The sequence below is a fragment of the Chlorocebus sabaeus genome, chromosome 13 (genome assembly GCF_047675955.1).
Source record: "Chlorocebus sabaeus isolate Y175 chromosome 13, mChlSab1.0.hap1, whole genome shotgun sequence".
NCBI classification, from domain to species: domain Eukaryota; kingdom Metazoa; phylum Chordata; class Mammalia; order Primates; family Cercopithecidae; genus Chlorocebus; species Chlorocebus sabaeus.
Window position 1 is genome coordinate 99,787,695 of NC_132916.1, and position 23,329 is coordinate 99,811,023.

At 40.8% G+C, this 23,329-nt stretch overlaps 1 protein-coding gene across 10 annotated transcripts in view; it reads right to left on the reverse strand.

The window, feature by feature from the left end:
- Nucleotides 1-23,329, reverse strand: part of MYO6 (myosin VI) — a 161,801-nt gene that overhangs the window by 88,162 nt on the left and 50,310 nt on the right. For all 10 annotated transcript variants that reach the window (XM_008006407.3, XM_008006406.3, XM_073022646.1 and 7 more), the window contains one exon: nucleotides 3,749-3,912. In XM_008006407.3, coding sequence (XP_008004598.1) covers nucleotides 3,749-3,865 — 117 coding nt within the window. In that variant the 5' untranslated portion in view covers nucleotides 3,866-3,912. Of the gene's footprint in view, nucleotides 1-3,748; nucleotides 3,913-23,329 lie in introns of those variants that run through there.

Below are 23,329 nucleotides of genomic sequence, written 5' to 3' on the forward strand. Positions count from 1 at the left end.
ATATTAATGGTAATAGAAAACAATTTATAATAATGATTCTATAGGAAAATGCATTCAGAAATAACTGCCAATGTCATATATGTATGCGCCCAACTTTCACAGCCATGGCAAGAGGGTTACGGGCTCCCCAGACTTCAGGGTTTAGTGCCAGCCTGGTAGGAGCCATGTCAAATTAAAAAGGTTCCAAGAAGTTAGATGATGAGGGGAGTGGGGCTGAGGGGAGGCCAATGACAAAGAGCTGCTGGAATGAGAAAGTTAAGAGCAAGCTAAAAGGCCAGTAAGGGTCCTGAAAGGTGTTTTGTCTCCCTCCTGCTTTATTTCTTAAATTATCACCAGCCCCATCTTCCTCTCTCCTTAAAGTGTTTCACTAATTGTTTTCTCTTAGAGGAAGGAGGCTTTTTTCTGCTAAAAACATATCTTGATCCCTCAGCATTAAACACCTACCACAAATCAAATACAGAGCATCAAGCTCTAATAACAGAATAAAATAGGCCCTGCACTTGAGATTACACAGTCTAGTAGGGAGGGGGAGACAAGGTAAGCAATTCTCTCCAATAAAGACTAAAGGAGAGCTAAGAATTTATACCACTCCTCAAAGGAAAAAGTAGTCAAAGAGTCAATTCTACTGAATGGGGGTGAGGGGGAGATTGGTATCCGCAGAAAAACTTCATCAACAAGGTGACCTCAATCTTAAAGTAAAATAAGTATTTTCTAAGCAAAAGGATATGGAGATTGGCCAGGTTCGCTGGCTCACACCTGTAATCCCGGCACTTTGGGAGCCCCCAGCGGGTGGATCACCTGAGGTCAGGAGTTTGAGACCAGGCTGGCCAGCATGATGAAACCGTATCTCTACTAAAAATACAACAAATTAGCCAGACATGGGAGCACCTGTAAGCCCAACTACTTGGGAGGCTGAGGCAGGAGAATTGCCTGAAACTGGGAGGCAGAGGTTACAGTGAGCCAAGATCATGCCACTGCACTGTTGTTGCCAGCCTGGGCAACAACAGCAAAACTCTGTCTCAAAAAAAAAAAAAAAGAGTGGGTATGGATAGTAGCACTCCAGTCGAAGGCAATGTGAGCAATGACACAAAGCACGTAACATCACCTGGGGCACAGTAAGGACTTAATCCTTGCAGAAGAGAAGGAGAAAGAGGAACACAAGAGTAAGAGCATGAAGCGGGGACTTGGTTGACAAAACATAAGACCAGCAAAGCAGACAGGGAAAAGAAAATGCAGACCCTTCTATGTCATAAATTGACGACTTCCGCCTACAAGGCTTCAGAGCAGCTTCTTACGACTGCTGCAAATACAGAATATGAAACCAATTTAGTGGATTAAAATATCTTTCTTTTTTTTTTGAGACAGGATCTCTCACTCTGTCACCCAGGCTAGAGTGCAGTGGGCACAATCACAGCTCACTGCAGCCTTGACCTGCTGGCTTAAGTGCTACTATCACTTCAGCCACCAGAGTAGCTAAGACAGGCATGTACCACCATACCTAGCTAATTTTTTAAATTTTTTGTAGAGACGAGGTCTCACTATGTTGCCCAGTCTAGTCTCAAATTCCTGAGCTCAAGCAATCCTCCCTCCTTGGACTCCCAAAGTTCTAGGATTACAGGCGTGAGCCACTGCACCTAGCCTAAAACAGCATTTTTAAAAGAATGAAAGTTATTAGAAATTATCAGAATGCACAGCATGTGCTGAGAATGTTTCTTTTGACCAACTGTTTCATTTACAAGTAAACACACACAAACACTACATACACAGTTGTTGAAATGTAAAATTTATTTCTTATAAATTCACACACACACATACCTAATGCAATGTGAAATCTATTTTACTATGGGTTGCAAACAAAAACCCTGAAAAGCAATTGCTATCATCAAGACATGTTCCTCACTCCCTCATCTACATTTCCACTGTACTTCCACTGCGCACACACTGCACAAAGGTGTGTATGACCAATCCACCCCTTTATGTACTTAATTCCTTAATTATATTTCGAAGCTGATGATCTCTAGGCAATGAATGAGCTAAGCAAAAGATTGCTTCTCTTAAGGATCTTTTTAACTGTCTGGTTATTATGGCAGTATGTTTATTAAGACCCTGATCAGAAAGTAGGGAGGGAAATTAAGATTAAAGGTAATCTCTGAGAACTTGTTAATCTTCAAAAAAATTTTTATGGAAAAAACATACACTTTAGTTCACAGAATTATCTACAGATCCATGAAATTTATATCACTTCCTAATGTAAACAGTTTTTATTGGTTCTACATATGTACCTGAATAATATTAATAAGGCACAGTATAAGCATATTAAAATATTTAAAATATGAAAAACTGTATCCCCTTAAATCAAGTTTCTTCTATAATTGAACTGAATTGTTCTGTCACTTGTGGATACAATGAAATATACATAACAACTATATATATACACCTAGGAAATACACTCTCAATTTCATTTTGGCCTTTTGATTTACTGTGCTTATAAAACATGTTAAACAAAAATCAAAAACCTTCAAATATGCAAAGTAATCGAGCTTATTTTTTTAAACATGTATTGTAAGTACAAACAGGTACTTGTTAATAAGAGGAAAAAACCTGAAATACTTTGTCTTTCCTGTCCTGAGGGTATCTTTAATTGGCCTCCTCTAACATGGCACATTATACATTATGCATTTCAGTTCCTGGGTTGTTTACAGTAACAGAATAGTTTTCTCTGTGAAAAGACCTCATGAGAGATCTACCTTGTTTTTCTAAGGTTCCCAGAAGGATGGTAGTCATATGGCATTAGTTAACCATGTATCGTACAATATAAATTATTCATGAACATTTTCAGTCTAAAGTAAACAGAAATGACATCTACAAATTTAATTTAGTCAGAAGAACGGTTTACCAGGCATACTTGTTAAACTAAAAATTGTGGACATCTATCATAGGAATACGTATTACTGTGCAAAGATAGCTAAGAGTTGAAAAATAAATCAATGGTGGAACCAAAAGAATAAAAAGAGATTATTCCCTCTGGAAAATTTCCCCTCTGTCTCTGAGAATAGAGTGAATTTCCACAAAAACGACTGTATCAGTCTCCACGAAGACTAAAAGAGGTATTTACAATGACGCCTTCTCTGTAAACGATTTACAACTCCTAGTCACCTTTCCCTCAGACTTTCATTTTGTAATGCTGTCTAGTTTATGTCTATGCATACAAAGAAATAAATACCATGTGTACAGAACTAAAGCATCTATCACAAAAATGACAGCAATAACTTTAAGTGAACAAAAATGTTTAAAAAAGACTTTATAATAGAAGCTAAGGCAAAAAAGCAAAATCTGATAACCTCACATTCACTTTTCATATTTTTACTTTGTGACATGTCGATCACAGACACACTAATAACTTTAGTAATGTGGTACAAGAAATAAAAATGTCATTATTGTTTATATTTTATCATATAGCTAGTTCTTAAGAATGAAAGGCTCACTAAGAACTGGATGATCAAAGGGATGTGAAAAAACAAAGAATGAAAGGCTCACTAAATTTCCATCTGATTTTATCATAGGACACCATTTTTCCCCTAGGGCACATGCCTCTGATTTAATCAAAGAAGTCAGGAGAAAACAGACTCACTTACCAGAAATATGCTTTCCCAAATACCTACTTCATTAAGAAGACAGACCTATCTCTTGTGAAAAAACACCTATTTTTGAAAGAAATCACACTTTAACATCTTTCTGAGAAACTCACCTTGCCTTTCTGATTCAAGGGTTCAATTGTTAAGCTGTCGGGGCCAATATCCACAATGTTGCCCATCTGAAATCCATCTGTAGGGTGTGGCGCCCAAACGGGCTTTCCATCCTCCATTTTCGAAGGAGAATCCACTATCTCCTGTTTCCACTCTCCACTGTCACCTGTTTCAAAGGAACAAATACAGCAACATGAATCATTTTCGAAATATATATAAAACAAATAACGTATCTTTTTCAAAAGTTCACATGTAAATCCCAACTAACAAACACATCTACCCTTGCCACATAAAATCCCCACCTCCTCCCTTGCATCTTGCTGAACTCTGCCCGCCCCCCTCGGCTTTTTTTTTTTTTTTTTTTTTTTTTTGAGAAGGAGTCTCGGTCTGTCACCCAGGCTGGAGTGCAGTGGTGCAATCCTGGCTCACTGCAAGCTCCACCTCCCGGGCTCATGCCATTCTCCTGCCTCAGCCTTCCGAGTAGCTGGGATTATAGGTACCCACCACCACACCTGGCTAATTTTTTGTACTTTTAGCAGAGACGGGGTTTCATCGTGTTAGCCAGGATGGTCTCAATCTCCCGACCTCGTGATCCGCCTGCCTCGGCCTCCCAAAGTGCTGGGATTACAGGCGTGAGCCACTGCGCCCGGCTGCCTTTATCTACTTTTAGATGAGGCCAAGCAGAGGTTGCTCCACCCTCAGGTACACCTGCTCTACTACTGCCTTCCTTCAGGTATGACTGCAGTAGAGTATAACCCTCTGGCTAGAACAGAAGCAAACAACCATAGTTTTTACCAGTTGAGTGTAATTTATAACAGCACTCCCTTTTGCTACCTAAAGTATTCTGCATTTGCACAATACATTAAACGGTCATAGGAATAGATATTATTATGGGGAGATACTAAGAGTTGAAAAAAATAAATCAACTGCAGAAGTAAAAGGATAAAAAGAGAGAGTATTATCTCTGGGAAACTTTCCCACACTCTCTGAGAATGAAGTGATGTGCTCCCGAAGCTCATCCTCATAGAACTACTCAGCAGGCCATTTTTGTCGTTTTCTTATTTTCCACTGAGGTAAAACTGACATACAGTGAAATGTACAAATCTAAGTATACAAGCTGATGAAAATGGACAAATGGATATAGCCATTTATGAAACACTCCAATCAAGGTCATGAGTGGCGGCTCACGCCTGGAATGCCAACACTTTGGGAGGCCAAGGCAGGAGGACTGCTTGAGGCTATAGTGAGCTATTACTGTATCACTCCAATCCATTCTATGAGACAGAACGAGACCCTGTTTCTAAAACAAAACAGTTTTCTCATGACTCCTTTTGGTCAGTAACCATCCCCCATGGGCATCCCTACTGTTCTGTTAGTTTCTGCCTATTCTTGAACTTCATGTAAGTGACATCATACAGTATGTATTCTTTGGTGTCTGGCTTCTTTCATTCAACAAAATGTTTTTGCTTTCAACATATTTAACCTTGTTATGTGTACTAGTCCAATGAATGACTATATCACAATTGTTCACCTGTTGCTCTGCTGATGAACATTGGGACCGTTTCCAGTTTTTGCCTATTATGAATTCTAACCTAATTTTTGCATTATCCCTGTATGGTTTCTTTCATACTTAGCATTCTGAGATTTCACATTCATAATTCTGTCTATAAAGAGTAGCCAAAACAATCCATGACATGCAAAATATGTTGTTTTAATGAGCCTGGATGCTATGAGACTAATGTGTAACAATGAATCATCTAGTGAAAGATCCCAGATGTAGTTTCAGCATCTTCACAGGAACTTATTTCTTCACTACTTATCTGTATTTAAAAAGAGAAGCTGATTCATGTGCCATAATCCTCCTTTTGTGTGGCATTTTCAAATCTGGGATCCTCAGGTGGATGCTCTGGGGTGCACTTTCACGCAAGTCAAGGACGTTCGGCATACAGTTCAGTCAAAAAGCAACTAACTATTGGCATGTTTGCAACTTGCTTGTTGGTTAATGTTATCTATGCAGTGGCTACAAAGTGAGTTGCTTTCCTATTCAGCAAATGCTATCAGGTTTATATATAATTCCAAGTTGACAACTTAGATGAAGAGTCTCCATAGAAGTGAATCAATACCACTACTTCAGACTTACATCACCACACATACATCTATACTCTTTCCCTAATCATATCTAGTCCCATGGCTTTAAATAACCATTTATATATGAGTCAGTGTTCAAAGTCGGTGCTCTAGCCGAAACCTCCATTGAGTTCCCAGATGTTTACTTGTCTACCGGACACCCCTTCACAAATGTATCTAATAGGTGTAATATAATTATTATGTTATTATTGCCAAGGTCTACCACTCCAGCTTGCTCTTCCCTATATCAGTAAAGGCACTAACAACACTCATTCTAATCAAATCCGAAATCATCCCCAATCCTTGAGCTCCTTCCAAATTCGTATCACTTCCTTAATGTTATCAGCTTTACCTCCAAAAGGCATCACAAATCCACCTCCTTCTCTGCATCTCCTCTACCATCCTAGTTCAAATGAACATCATCTTTTACCCGGACTTCTGTAATCAACTCTACTCGTGCCACTTCATACATATCACTAGTAATCCTACCAAAAGGTAAATCTAATCATTTAATTTCTGTTTCATCAGGACTTGGACTATTCCTCTCTGTGTCCCTAAGGCCCAGCACACAGTAAGCAACTCAATATTCACTGGTAAATGAATGAATTGTTCACACAGTTTGGGAAGAGTAAAAGCAGGTGTAGACTTAGAAGAGTTGAAATATCTTTTTTTTTTTTTTTTTTTTTTTTTTTTTTTTTTTTTTTTTGAGACTGGGTCTCTCTATCACCCAGGCTGTAGTGCAGTAGTACAGTGATGCAATCATGGCTCACTGCAACCTTGACTTCCCACGTTCAAGACATTCTCCTAGTTCAGCTTCCCAAGTAACTGGGACCACAGGTGCATGCAGCTAATTTTTGTAATTTTTATTTTTTTTTATATACGAGGTCTCATTGTGTTGCCCAGGGAGGTCTTGAACTCCTGGGCTCAAGCAATCAACCTGCCTCAACCATACAAAGTGCTGGAAAGACAGGCCTGAGCCACTGGGCTCAACCTGAAATATCTTCAAATCCTAGGCTCAGCCAGGCACAGTGGCTCACACTTGTAGTCAAAACACTTTAGGGGAAGGAGACAGAGCAAGATGGCTTAACAGAAGGCTCCAGCAATCATTTCCCCTTCAGGAACACCAAATTTAACAACTATTCACCCAAAAAAGGCATCTTCATAAGAACAAAAAATCAGGTGAGCAACGTACCTGTTAAAACCAGTCCCCGGTTTTAACATCCCATCAAAGAAAAAGGCACTGGAGAGGGCAGCAAAAACAGTCTTCAACTCTCAGCACCGCCCTCTCTCTCCCCAGCCCTTGGGAGCAGCAATGGTGGTGTGGTGAGAGAAACTACAGGCTTGTGGGAGGGAGAGTTCACAGAGCATTGAGAGAAGCCCTAGCCAGAGGCAAATAGTTCATCTCGGTAAGCCCCACTGCAGGCTAAATTGCTCTGGGATCCTAAATAAACTTGAAAAGCATTCTAGACCACAAGGACTGCATTTTCTGGGCAAGTCGTGGTGCTATGATAGGCTCAGAGCCACTGGGTTTGGGGAGCATGTGACCTAGTGAGAACACTAGCTGGGTGGCCAGGAGCGCAGCTCAGCGCTCTGTTAAAGACTCCTCCCCTCCACTTCAGAGGAGAAGACGGAAGGGTAAAGCGGACTTTGTCTTGCAACCTGGATACCAACCAACTCAGTCATAGCAGAATAGAGAACAGGGCAGGTCCGGAGGCCCCCATTCCAGGCCCTAGTTCCCGGGCATTTCTAAACACACCCTAGGCAGAAGACAACGCACTGATTTGAAGGGAAGAACCCAGTCTCAGCAGAATTCATCACCTGCTGACTGAAGAGCCCCTGGGGCCTAAACAGTCAGCAGTGGTAGCCAGGCAATACTCACCATGGGTCACAGGTGAGACTGAGAGCTACGCTGGTGTCAGATGTGACCCAGCACATTCCCAGCTGTGGTGTCCATGGGGTGAGATTGCCTCTGACTGAGGAAAGGAAAAGGAAGAGTAAGGGGGACTTTCTCTGGCAGCCTGGGTACCAGCTCAGCCAGAGTGGGTTAACAAGCACCAGGCGGGCTCCTGGGGTCCCTGATCCCCGGCCTTGACTCTTGGGTGGCATTTCCGGATGTGCCCTGGGCCAGAGGGGAGGCCACTGTTCTAAAGGGGGAGACTGAGGACTGGCAGCATGCACCACGAACTGACTGAAGAACTCTCGGGCCTTGAGTGAACATTTTGGCAGTAGCCAGGCTGTACTTGCCATGGGCCTGGAATGGTGGTGGCCATGGAGAGAGACTCTTTGCTTGAGGAAAGAGGAGAAAGAGTGGGAAGAACTTTGTCTGTGGCTTGGGTGCCAGCTCAGCTTCAGAGAATACAGCAGCAGGTAGATTTCTAAGGTTCCTGACGCCAGGCCCTGCCTCCCAGGTGGCATCAATCCAAAAGAAAAGGACATTAATGAGCAACAAGAAATCATCTGAAGGTACAAAACTCACTGGTAATAGTTAAGTACACAGAATATTCTAAAACTGTAATTGTAAAACCATTTAATACAACTACTATGGAGAACAGTTTGGAGGTTCCTCAAAAAACTAAAAATATAAAGACCATATGATCCAGCAATCCTACTGTTAGGAATATACTCAAGAGAAAGGAATCAGTATATTGAAGAGATATCTGCACTCCCATTTTTACTGCAGCACTATTCTCAATAGCCAAGATCTGGAAGCAACCCAAGTGCCCATGAGCAGAAGAATGGATAAAGAAAACATGGTACATATATACAATGGAGTATTACTCGGCCATAAAAAAGAAAGATCCTGTCATTTACAACAACATGGGTGGAACTGGAGGTCATTACGTTAAATGAAACAAGCCAGGCGGAGAAAGGAAAACTTCACATGTTCTATCTGCGGGAGCTTTAAAAAAAAAAAAAAAAAAAAAAAAGGAAACAATTGAACTCATGAAGACAGGGAGTAGAATGATAATTGAGGCTGGGAAGGTAGTGCGGTGGGGAGTAGGGATGGTTAATGGGTACAAAAATATAGTTAGAATGAATAAGATCTAGTATTTGATAGCACAAAAGGGTGACTAGTCAATAGTAACTTACCGTCATTTAAAAATAACTAAAATAGTACAATTGGATTGTTTGTGGCACAAAGAAAGAATAAATCCTTGAGTTGCTGGGTACTTCATTTACCACAATGTGACTATGGCACACTACACCTGTATCAAAATATCTCATGTACCCCATAATATATACACCTACTATGTATCAACACACACAAAAAATTTAATTTTTAAAAAAAGTACTTTGGAGAAGCCGAAGTGGGAGGATCACTTGATCCTAGGAGTTCAAGACCAGCCTGAACAACACACCAAGACTTCACCTCTACAAAACTCAAAAATTTTAAATATCAGCCAGGAATGATGGCATAGCCCTGTAGTCCTGGCTACTCAGGAGGCTGAGGCAGGAGCATGACTTGAATCCAGGAGTTCATTGTGCCACTGCACTCCAACCTGGGAGACAGAGTAAGACCCTGTCTCTGGGGGAAAAAAAAAAAAAAAAAAAAAAAAACCTAGGCTTGAAACTCAGCTCCACCACTTTCTGACAAGCTCTTAAGCAAGTTATTTAACCTCTTCGATTTTTATCTTTGTCCTTATCCATACGGTGGGATATCACTTACCTTTCAGAATTGCTGTGAGGATTAAGTGACAAAACTGAGATCACTGTTCTACTGGCACCCAATAGATACTAGTCACACCCCTCCCCCTTTCCTCTTTCCTTCCCCACTATATCCCTTGTTTGAAGCCACCAGTCAGTTTCAAGACAATAGTTGTGGTCATTTTAAACACAAAGAGAAATTACAGAATAGACTAGAGGGATCATTTAGGAAAAATCACCTGATGTCACTGTGTGTAAAATTTGTGACAGTGAAAAAAAAGAAAAGAAAAATCACAGCAAAGCAAAACTCCCAAAGTCCAAAAAAGAATGGCAAATTAAACTTCAAACTACTTTCCTATTTTCAACTGTTAACTACGACTTCCCAGTTAAGGTAACATATTTAAAGGCACACAGCTAATGATGCTCCTTCATCAAAGCCCTCTTTCTACAGTACAGGGATTCTTTACAAATACATCAGCCCATGAGGATGGAGAGAAGCAAAAAGCAGAAAACAGAAGCATTTTCTAATTTGGAAAGCAAATGGTTGAGAGGCAACCAACAGCAACCACAAAAGAGCTGAATTCCAAGGCATGAATTTGAAAATATGAAAACCAACCCAAATTATACTACAGAATCCTCAAAAGATACAAGAAATTCAGTACAAGGTTCCAGAACAAGGGTGAAATCTAAAATAAGGAAAACTAGGTGAAAGTTGTTTGAGAAAGAGATTTCCTAACACCAACCACACAAACGCCATATTAATGGACAAACTGACCCCCCGACCCCACCCAATCCCCACCACCCCCACCAAGAGAAGTCTAGAGCCTATTCTCTAGAGAAGACTCTGGAATGAGAAACACTAAAAAAAATCATGACTACGCCAAAAAAAAAAAAAAAAAAAAAAAAAAAAAAAACAACCGCTTAGGAGATAGGATCTCACTTTTTCGCCCAGGCTGGAGTGCAATGGTACAATCACGGCTTACTGCAGCCTCGAACTCCTGGACTCAGGCAATCCTCCCACCTCAGCCTTCTGAGTAACTGGGATTACAGGCATAAGCCATTGCCCCTGGCCGAGACTCTCTCCTTGACCAACCAACTTTAATTAGGCTCCTCTGAAACCTCTCCTCAACAAGGCCTCAACCTTGGCCTTAACTCCGTTCTATCCCTGCCAGGCCTGCACAGCCCAGTTTTAGCAAGAATCCTGCTAAATCAATTTAGAAAGACTCCCCAGCTCTTGACACTTGATCCAATTCCAATCCCCCACCTTTCACGTCATAAACCAAAAATAAAATCCTAAGCCCCTAACCAACTGAATGGGGATCCCTCCAGGATGGGGGAAACCCAGAGGAACTTGAAAAACTGAATTCCCAGCCAAGACAGGAAGGGAGGTCAGACATGCCTCATTATACCCCCCTCCCTTTTGGAATTTAGGCACAACTGACCAATATTAATATTAAAATCGAGATCATAAGACTCACAAAACAGATGCTTTGCAGCAATAAGACACATTTCAATCTGACTCTGGTACAGTATCCACATGCCAGACAGCAGACCCTGAAGGGAATAAAAATATTTTACCCCAAAATATATTTGACGTATTTTGAAATGGCCCTACAAAGCCGTCTTCTGTGGGGGAAATTTGCATCTGCAGAGAATTTCATAGTAATTAACGCAGCCAGGCATTTCCAGGATGGATCTGGGCGAGAGTAACTAAGTCTGACATCTTTTAAGGTCTGAAAAGAGACATTTACCATCATTCTCTCTGTAGCCTGCTACCTATGAAGCTTCCCTACATAACAAGAACCTCAACATCTACGGATCTTTTTTTTTTTTTTTTTTTTCCCCTGAGTCAGAGTCTCACTCTGTTGCCCAGGCTGGAGGGCAGTGGGGTAATCTGGGCTCACTGCAACCTCCGCCTCCAGGGTTCAACCAATTCTCCTGCCTTGGCCTCTGGAGTAGCTGGGATTACAGTCACCTGCCACCACGCCCAGCTAATTTTTGCTTTTCTTCTTTTTTTTTTTTTTTAGTAGAGACAAGGTTTCACCATGTTAGCCAGGCTGGTCTCGAACTCCTGACCTCAAGTGATCCACCTGGTTCGGCCTCCCAAAGTGCTAGGATTCACAAGCCTCAGCCAGCGCGCCCGACTGACGTCCCCCTTATCTTAACTCGAGCATTTCTTTCTACTGACTTCGAGTCTTTAGACAAAGCTTAACTCTTTCAACTGCCGATGAGAAAATCTCTGAATCCACCTAGGACCCATAAGCTCCCCATTCCGCTATCTCCCCACTTCAAGATTTCCCAGTTTTCAGGCAGAACCAACATATACCTTCCATGTATTATGTCTTCGCCTGTAATTCCTGCCTTCCTAAAATGTATAAAACCAAATTGTAACCCAACCACCTCACACACACTTTCTCAGAACTTCTTGAGACTGTTCATCGGGCCATAGTCACTCATACTGGCTCCAAATAAACCTCTTTAAATATTTTACAGTTTGCTTTTTCCATTAACACTCTAAAGTCCCTGACCTGACTTCAGCAAAAATCCTGTTAAGTCAGTTTGGCAAGACTTTCCACGCCCTTGATGTCTTCATGAATAATTTTCCATCCACTGATCCACTCGCTCTATTCCTTGGCTGTAAATCCTGTGAAAAGAAAAAATTCTCGGAACCCCAACACTAAGCCAAGGAAAAAGTCAAGCTGGGGACTATGTCAGGCAGGCCTACCTCCCATTTTATTCCTAAACAAGAAAGCTACAAAGATTTTTTTTAAAAGCTACATACCTCCCTCACAATTTGCCCACAAGGAAACTCCTTGTGGATGAAGGACAGCCAGAACTCAAAGTCATCCCGCTGAGGCTCATGTGAGACAAACGCACATCTCATTGCTTTTTCTACCATATTGTTTCACTAAGCCAGACTAAGGCATAAGATTATTTCCTCTACCCTCCTCTCACATATAAATTGTGTACTCCGTGAAAGGTTAATCAGAGACTCAAAATAATGCAACAGTTTGTCTCTTTTCTACCTAAGATTTGGAAGTCCCCTCCCCCTGCCTCAAGTTTACCCGCCTTTCCGGACGAAATCAATGTACATCTTACACAAATTAATTGATGTCTCATGTCTACCTAAAATACATAAAACCAAGCTGTGCCCTGACCACCTTGGGTACATGTCCTCAGAACCTCCCGTGGCTGTGTCACAGGTGCATCCTTAACGTTGGCAAAATAAACTTTCTAAATTGGTTGAGACCTATCTCAGATATTCTGGGTTCACAATCCCCAGCTGTCTTTGCCATATTCAGGACTTGAGGCCCATCTCTCTCCCGCTACTGCAATACCCCTTGATAAGAACTGAAAGTACTGCTATGGACTGAATTTTGTTCCCCCCAAATTCATATGTTTAAGCCTTAACCCTCAATGTCTCTGCATTTGGAGACAGGGCTTTTAGGAGGTAATTAAGATTAAATGAGGTCGGAAGGGTAGGGTTCTAATCAGATAGGATTGGTGGCCACATAATAAGAGGAAGAGAGAGAAATAGATCTCTCTCCAAGTACATGCACCACGGAAAGGCCAAGTGAACACGCAGAGAAAAGGCAGCCACCCAGAAGCCAGGAAAAGTGCTCTTATCAAAACCCAACCGCGATGACACACTGACCTCAGATATCCAGGTTACAAAACCGCGAAAAAAAATTTCTGTTGTTAGAATACAAACGTTTGTGGTATTTTGTTACGGCAGCCTGAGTCGTCTACACTTCTATCAGACTAATACCACCCCTACCGCAAGAGTCTTGAATAAAGTATTCCTTGCTGTTTTAACAAGGGTCAGAATAATTTTTCTTTAACAACATAATAATAGAAACGAAATATTCACTAGAAGCTATAGAAGATAAAGACAAGGGAATCTTTCAGAGAGTTAAAATAAAATGAAAGAGACAGAATCAGAGGCATGTGAACCAGAGCAACTCCATCTTGAATAGGAGGTGGGTAAAATAAGGCTAAAACGTACTGGGTTTTAGACATTTAAGGCATCCTAAGTCACAGGATGAGAGAGGAGGTCAGCACAAGACACAAGTCATAAAGACCCTGCTGATGAAACAGGCAACAGTAAAGCAGCTGGCTAAAACCCATCAAAACCAAGATGGCAACAAGAGAGACCTCTGGTAGTATAATCAAGAAGTAAACATAAAAATGGGCAACCAGCAGCCTTCGGGGCTACTCTGTCTGTGGAGCAGCTATTCTATTCCTTTACTTTCTAAATAAACTTCCCTTCACTTTATGGGCTCGTCTGAAATTCTTTCTTGCGTGAGATTCAAGACCTCTCTCTCTTGGGGTCTGGATCAGGACCCCTTTCCTGTAACAATAGAAAATTGGGGGAAAAGAGAAAAAGGAAAATAAAATGTGAATATGAGACTAGTAAAAATAATCCAGCATCAAAATACTAGGAAAACAAATCCCTCTACACGCCCACTCCCCAAAAAGAGAGGAAGAAGGCTTTGAAATATCCAAAGAAAATACACCAGAACCAAAAGACATGATTTACTAGCGTCTAGTCAAAACTTCCATGGAGCCCTCAACAATGTACTAGAAAACACACACACAGCGACACCACTGTCAAATTTCAGAACACCAGAAATAAATAAAATGTGCTACATATTTCCAGAGAGATTAGTAAGAAGAAAAAAGAACGGGTCCTTCTAAGGATCATTAATCACAATGGCTTCAACAGCACTCAAAGCAGTAAGTAAATAAAACAATGTTTTTAAAATTCTGAAGGAAAATTAATTCTAACCTAGAACTCTATATAGAGGCAAACTCCCAGTCCGGACTGGAACAATATGATCCAAGAGACAGCCACGTTGGGCACTGCCATCAAAGACAGTCACTGCCCAAGTGACTGTAGCCCAGTTCAGTTTTTTATCTGTGGAGACGCTAACCCAGCAGTGCCAGAGGAATTAAAGACACACACACAGAAATACAGAGGTGTGAAGTGGGAAATCAGGGGTCTCACAGGCTTCAGAGCTGAGAGCCCGGAACAGAGATTTACCCACGTATTTATTAACAGCAAGTCAGTCATTAGCATTGTTTCTATAGATAACGATTAACTAAAAGTATCCCTTATGGGAAACAAAGGGATGGGCCGAAATAAAGGGGTGGGTCTGGCTAGGTTATCTGTAGCAGGAACACGTCCTTAAGGCACAGATTCGTCATGCTATTGTTTGTGGCTTAAGAATGCCTTTAAGCGGTTTTCCGCCCTGGGCAGGCCAGGGGTTCCTTGCCCTCATTCCAGTAAATCCACAACCTTCCAGCGTGGGCATTATGGCCATCATGAACACGTTACAGTGCTGCAGAGATTTTGTTTATAGCCAGTTTTGGGGCCAGTTTATGGCCAGATTTTTGGGGGGCTTGTTCCCAACAATCTGAACATGTCTTATGCTATGTGATAATGATGTACTTCTGCCTGGAAGAAGCCATGGACACTCACTTCCCCCTTCTATTCATTTTTTTTTTTTTTTATGAGACAGAGTCTTGCTCTGTTGCCCAGGCTGGAGTACAGTGGCACGATCTCAGCTCACTGCAACCTCTGCCTCCCAGTTTCAAGCAATTCTCATGCCTCAGCCTCCCAAATGGTTGGGAACTACAAGCATGTGCCACCACATCCAGCTAATCTTTTTGTATTTTTAGTAGAGAAGAGGTTTTGCCATGTTGCCCAGGCTTACATTAAGTATTACTTTGTATCTAGTGCAAGGTTTTCACTAGAATAAACCTCTTTTTTTAATGTCTTCATTTAATTGTTTTTGGAATCCTAAATATTTAAATACAAATTATCCTTCATTAATGAAGTCTGATTTATTCATCCCACCAAAGGTGACAAAATTCTTTCAGATATGTTAATATCTGTTCCCAGAAAATCTTTCAGAAAATCCATGTGGTCAATATTCATTCTAACTAAACATGTTTGGGTATGAAGAGTACCTAAAAAGACACTCACTATAAGAGAAATTTTTAAAAGACAGTCTCAATTCCCAGTGCTATTGTACTAAAAGTCTTAAACACATTCTAACTTTCTAACTACATATACTTCGCACAAATACTAAAAGAAAAAAATAATAAGAATTATTGGGGTTAAGGAAATTTTAAATCTTGGAAATTCCTACTGTTATTCTAAGAGAGATGATTCCCCATCATTAACTGAAAATTATCTTACTTTTAGTACTTAATTGACAATTGATATGTATTTTTAATGTAAATACTGTGGTAATGTGTAGAAGTAATCCACAGAAGCACTATGTAATCCACAGAAGGCAATCTGTGGCCTTTCAAGGCTACTACACTAATTTTTCATTTTTTCTGTATCAAAATGTTAAAAGCATTCACCAAGAGGCTCCCTGGGGAGCAAACTTATTGCAGGCGAGAGTAACAAAAACATACACAACTATATTCTCTTTTATCTGCATCTCCAATAACTCCAGTAACACCTATGTATTAAATACTACAGGCAGAATAGGCAGATTTATATCACAAAATATGAGCCATTGCCTGCCATGTCACCATTATCTTCAAAAGTTACCCTTTTAGAAATATAGTTAGGTTAAGGCCCGGCACCGTGGTTCGCACCTCCCAACACTTTGGGAGGCCAAGGTAGGCGAATCACTTGAGATCAGGAGTTCGAGACTAGCCTGGCTAACATGGTGAAACCCCATTGCTACTAAAAATATAAAAATTAGCTGGGCATTCTGGCCGCACCTGTAATCCCAGCTACTTGGGCAGCTCAGGTACAAGAATCACTTGAACCCAGGAGGCAGAGCTCGCAGTGAGCCAAGATCATGCCACTGCACTCCAGCCTGGGTTGACAGAGTGAGACTCTGTCTGGAAAGAAAAAAAAAAAATTATATATTTATGTTAGGGTATTAGGCATTAAGTACCAGCTAAAAGTAATTTGGGTTTTGGCTGTAAGTGCTAGAATAAGATATCAAAAAGGAGAAAGCATATGGCAAACAGAACCCTTCCAAGACTGCCTTACAGAGTCATTTATTCTGTTAACTATTATTTATTTAGCCACCTACCATGTACCACATACTGCCAGGTGTTGGGGGTATAAAGATGAGCAAAAAGAGACAAGGTATCGGGCCTCAGGGAGCCTTCTATCTAATAGGAAAACAATCAATTAGAATAGAAGAGTAAACAGAATTGGCAAAATCCCTGCCCTCAGGGATCTTAAATTCCAGTGGAGGGGAGTATGAAGGGGTAGGGTAGATATATCAAGTTAGCCTTTCAAAAAGATTACTCTTTCATCTGGCCAAGCCCTGGCCTTGCTGATCAAAACAATGTTATGTGCACCTTTGGCACACAAGTTTTACACTGGCAACTCCTCTCCCCTCTATCAGTGTATCCTAAGGCTATTAGCTTCCCTGGTATCCAGATACTGTGAGAAAATGGGGCACCAGGTAACAGCTGGCTGTGGCTAGTGAGTTTTGTGTGTACCTAGCACAGTCTTTTATCAAGCATTTTGGTTCCTGAACCAAAGTTCAGGAATTGAATCATTCTCAAAAACATTTCAGCAGGGTTCCCTTTAGTCACTAAATTACCTTGAAAAGGCCCAAGGCGGGAGGATTGCTTGAGTCCAAGAGTTCGAAGCCACTCTGGGCAGCATAGTGAGACCTTGTCTCTATCAAAAGTACGAACATTAGGTCGGGCATGACAGTACACACCTGTAGTCACAGCTACTTAAGAGGCTGAGGCAAACGAATAGCTTCAGCCCAGGTGGCCAAGGCTGCAGTGAGCCGTGATCGCGCCATTGCACTCCAGCCTGGGTGACAGAGCAAGACCCTGTGTGAAAAATCAAAACCAAAAAACAAAAAGAAAAAGCCTCCCTGGAAAATTAATCCAAGTTCATCTTCAGCTAGTTGAACAAAATTTGGATATTTTATTGCTATAATGTAGTATTAATTGAACATAAGTACTGAAACTTATTGTGAATATCTTGGTTTTATCAGCAATAAACTTTTATTAACAATGGAACTTATTGTGAATATCTTGGTTTTATCAGCAATAAACTTTTATTAACAATGGAAAGAAAACACCCATCACTAAGTCCAAACTCAGGACAAAGAAGAAAATATCTGAACATTAACAATATCTAAAAATTAACTACCACAATTTAATTAAGAAGTAATTTTGATATTTATTTTCAATGAATATTTACTGAGTACCTGCTATGTGCCAGGCACTGCTTTAGGCTGAGATACTGATGACAAAATATGCAGATCAATTGTTTTTCAAAATAAGACTGTCTATTCCAGCTATGACACCCCTTCTGAAAGTCTAGTTAATCACAGCCCTGGTCCTGATGTATGACCTTTTTACAAAGTGACTTCCAAGTATAACCTAAGAAACTCCAATGCAGCAATCAATGCTTCAAGCTAAGTCCGCTATCACTTGATTCTTAGAAACAGCAAACACCACCACTAACTTAACTGATATAGCTAAGATTAATGTGCTAACAAAAAAAAAAAAGAGGATTAAAAAAATAAAAGCAGGTATGTCATTAATAAGCTTACTATGAAATATTTTAAAATACATGATTTGGAAACTGATACCAGGAAAATTACTATAAATACTATACAATCTGAATTGTGAGAACTGATTATATAATGTTCTTACAGATTTTCAGAGAAGAAATCATAAACTATATTTCAAATATAAATGCCTACGTAAATTACCATCACAAGACAGATTTGGATTTAGACATAATTCATACAATATATGCAATCTTTATTATGATACTATGGACAAAAAGCAGACTTTTTCAGAAAAAGCCCTATATTTTTAAGAGACTAAACATTCCAGTTTACCTAGATACTAAAAATTTCTCTCACAGATGTTAAAGTATCAGAATATAATAGCAAGATATTCATCCCAGGTGATTTAAATATTCCATATGCAGTGACTAATCTTGTTTATTATCCAATGATACACCCAGAAGTTACCTAGTTTTGTAATTTGTGCTAGGTTTAACAGTTTTTTCCACCAGGTGCAGTGGCTCATGCCTGTAATCCCAGAACTTTGGGAGGCCAAGGTGGAGAGACTGCTTGAGCCCAAGAGTTCAAGACTAGCCTGGGCAACAAAGTGAGACCCCTGTCTCTACAAAAAAAGACAAAAACTAGCTGGGTGAAGTGCTGCATGCCTGTGGTCCCAGCTGGCGTGGCTGGGAGGCTGAAGTGGAAGGATCACTTCAGCCTGGGAGGTTGAGGCTAGTGAGTCATGATCACGCCACTATACTCCAGCCTGGGTGACAGAGCGAGAGACTGTCTTTTTTTTCAATGAGACTGAGTCTCTCGCTCTGTCACCCAGACTAGAGTCCAGTGGCGTGGTCCCGGCGCACTGCAACCTCCGTCTCCTGGGTTCAAGCAATTCTCTTGACTCAGCCTCCGAAGTAGCTGGGATTACAGGCACGTGCTACCACACCCAGCTAATTTTTATATTTTTAGTAGAGACAGGGTTTCACCATGTTGGCCAGGCTGGACTCAAACTCCTGACCTCAGATGATCCGCCTACCTCGGCCTCCCAAAGTGCTGGGATTACAGGCACAAGCCACCATGCCCAGCCAAAAAAATAGTTTTAAAAGGTAAACATGCTTTATACAGGGAGCTAATTTTGTCTTCTGGTTAGTAATGCATTTAAATGACTCACTGAGAATCAGAGAGACAATCAAAAGACCTGGAATTTTTCATTTCTTGAATCAATTATAAAATACATTATTCTTTCTTAACTGACATAAAAATTATGCAGTAAGTATATTCAGATATTCTATAAGATGAGAGTCAAAATTTTTTTTTTTTTTGAGAGGAAGTCTTGCTCTGTCACCCAGGCTGGAGTACAATGGTGTGATCTCAGCTCACTGCAACCTCCACCTTCCAGGTTCAAGTGATTCTCCTGCCTCAGCCTCCTGAGTAGCTGGGATTACAGGCGCCCGCCACCACACCCAGCTAATTTTTGTATTTTTAGTAGAGACGGGGTTTCACCAGGTTGAGCAGGCTGGTGTTGAACTCCTGACCTCAGGTGATCCACTTGCCTTGGCCTCCCAAAGTGCTCGGATTACAGCCGTGAGCCACTTGCCCAGCCCTCAAATTATTTTTCCAAATGTCCAAGGGCCGCTTTAACTTCCAACCCCACTCCACAACATGCTTTGAAGACAGTATTCTACTAAACTATCTCTGAAAATGCACATACAAGTTTTCTCATTAAAAAGAAATTTTAAGCTCTCGCCATCACCTCTACATATCAATCTGCATCTGTACCCATACAGTCTTCCTTTCATCCTGTTACTAAGTCCGTATTATTCTTACCCCTATCTAAAACCAGTCACTACTCACCCACCAGATCCTATTCCTTCTTAAGCCATGCAAGAACCACCCCTCCTCTCCTCTCCTCTGGCCTCTTTCGCTCTTCTCCCCCCTCTTCCCCTCCTCTCTTCTGTGAAGCGCCTTGTGAAGAAGGTGCTTTTGCTTCCCCTTCGCTTTCTGCCATGATTGTAAATTTCCTGACACCTCCCCAGCCATACAAAACTGGGAGTCAATTCAACCTCTTTCCTTTATAAATGACCCAGTCTCAGGGAAGTTCTTTATAGCAGTGTGAAAACAAAGTAATACATCTAGTTTTAGGGCTTTAAACATTATCCATATGGCTAATGATGGCATCAATGTTATTAATATGCTAATAACACACCATGTGGCCAGGCACGGCGGCTCACACACCTGTAACGTCAGCACTCTGGAAGGCAGAGGCAAGTGGATAACTTGAGCTCAGGAGTTCGAGACCAGCCTGGCCAACATGGAGAAATCCCATCTCTACTAAAAATGCAAAAATTATCCCGGTATGGTGGCGCACACCTGTAATTCCAGCTATTCAGGGGGCTGACACACGAGAACTGCTTGAACCTGGGGACAGAGATTGTAGTGAGTCAAGATTGTGCCACCACTGCACTTCAGCCTTGGTAACGGAGTGAGACCCTGTCTCAAAAAAATAGTAATAGTAATGCCCCATTTTCTATCTCCAACTGATACCTCTCTCCTAACTCCAGACATCTAGAGCTCATAGCCTATTCAATATCACTACTTAGGAAATCAACAGCCATCTCAAACTTTTCATATCCTAAACTGACCTCCTATCTCCCCGTTTAAATTTGTTTCTTTCGCAATTATCTTCTTCTTATTAAATGACAATTTCTTTTTCTTTTTTTGAGACAGGGTCTCACTCTGTCACCCAGGCTGGGTGTTGCTCCAGTAAGAAATCTGATACCTTAGCCTACTTCAGCTTAATCATAGCAAATATAAACCTTCCATAAGGCTTTGTGGAAATACTGAAAATACATTAAGGACATCCGCTTGTACGGCCCTTGAGATAGAAGCCTTGGTACTTCTCAGCAGCTCCCAGGTCCCGTCTCCTCTTAATTATGTTAGGGAACACACTGTATGGTGCTTCTGAGTGATTATGTTGACTCATTTACCTTTGTTCAGCCACATAACCAATTTTGAAATTTCTTTTGTGAAAGTAAGGGCTCACGACAGGACTGTTTGGGGAGAGTAGAGTGTGGAGGGGGGTTGAACCATGAAGTGAAATTATTACAAATGCATTCTACAAACATTTATTGAATTCCCAATATGTGTCAGGCATAGTACCAGAAAAAAAATTAGCATTCTTCATCCTAAACAAAAAACAAAAGCACATTCTTTCTAAATAAAAAACAAAAGCACACATAGAAATAAGATCCTAGAAACTCCTAAAATTATAAAGTTACCACCATTGTCATTAAAAGAATTGGAATTAATCATTGGGGGAAGGGGAATAACTAAAGTGATAATATCCCAGGTACTCAAATGCCTGGGGGAAAGCAGGAAATACTCAGAGAAGCAGTGCTATGCTTCTATCCCAAAGCACTATAGCATGGGTAAAGTTAGCCTACACCTACCTTCTCCTTCCTCATCTTCTCCCCATTTGAGAACGCTAACTTAGGCCCAAAAGAACAGGCAAAAATCAAGAAATAAGAGCTATCTTGTTTCATTTCATTCCTTGAAATGTAGGTTCAAACTCTAGCCTACACACAAACCCTACCTTGTAGTAAGTAAATTCAGACGGAAAAAAAGAAAGCAAATATTTTCTTGCTTTACAAACAAGTCTATATTTGCTTGCCTTATTGACTCCCTAGGGTTAATACTTTTTAAATATTAATTTTAAAATTTCAAATGTTGATGATAAATTACAAAAATGAGACGCTCTTGCCTATAAACATGTTTGTTCTCCCTTAACCTAGGTGTGCCACATAAATAAAGGACCAAAGTAAAATACCTTTTTTTTTTTTTGAGACAGTTTTGCTCTTGTCGCCCAGGATGGAGTGCTATGGTAAGATCGAATCACCGCAATCTCCACCTCTTGGATTCAAGCGATTCTCCTGCCTCAGCCTCCGCAGTAGCTGGGATTACAGGGGCCCGCCACCACACCTGGCTAGTTTTCGTATTTTTAGTAGAGATGGGGTTTCACCATGTTGGCCAGGCTGATCTCGAACTCCTGACCCTCCAGTGATCCACCCGCCTTGGCCTCCCAAAGTGCTGGGATTACAGGCATGAGCCACCGCACCTGGCCTTCTGATTTCTTTCAGAAGTGTTTTGTGGTTCTCCTTGTAGAGGTCTTTCACCTCCTTGGTTAGCTATATTTTTAAGTATTTCGTTTTGTCTGTGTGGCTATTGTAAACGGGACTGTGTTCTCGATTTGACTTTCAGCTTGAACGTCACTGCTGTTTAGAAATACTACTCATTTTCGTACGTTTCTTTTGTGTTCCGAAACATTGCTGAAGTCATTCATCAGTTCTTGGAGTCTTTTGGGAGAAACTTTAGGGTTTTCCACATATAGAATGTATCATCAGCAAAGAGAGATAGTTTGACTTCTTTTTTCCTATTTGAATACCTTTTATTTATTCTCTTGCCTGATTGCTCTGGCTAGGACTTCCAGTACTATGCCGAATAAGAGTGGTATGAGTGGGCATTCTTGCCTTGTTCCTGTTCTCAAGGAGAATAGTTTCAGCTTTCGCCTGTTCAGTAGAATGTTGGCTATGGGTTTATCACAGATAACTCATTATTTTCAGGTATGTTCCTTTGATGTCTAGTCTGTTGAAGGTTTTTATTATGAAGGGATGCTGGATTTTACGGAAAGCTTTTTCTGCCTCTATTGAGATGATCAGATGGTTTTCACTTTTAATTCTGTCAATGTGGTGAATCACATTTATTGATTTGCATATGTTGAACCACCCTTACGTCCCAGTAATAAGAGACTATTAGATCATAGTGTATTCACACTACCCGACTTCAAACTATACGGAAGGCTACCGTAACCAAAACAGCATGGTAGTAGTACAAAAACAGACAGATCAATGGGACAGAATAGAGAACACAGAAATGAAGCCTCACACCTACAACCATCTGATTTTTGACAAAGTCAACAAAAACAAGCAATAGGAAAAGGACTCTCTGTTCAATAAATGGTGCTGGGATAACTGGCTAGCCATATGCAGAAGAATGAAACTGGACCCCTACCTTTCACCATATACAAAAATCAACTCAAGATGGATTATAAAGATTCAAATGTAAGACCTCAAACTATAAAAATCTAGCAGAAAACCTAGGAAATATCCTTCTTGACACTGGCCTTGGTTAAGAATTTTTGGTTCCATCCCCAAAAGCAACTGCAACAAAAAAATTGACAAGTGGGACCTAGTTAAACTAAAGAGCTGCTGCAGGGCAAAAGCAACTATCAACAGA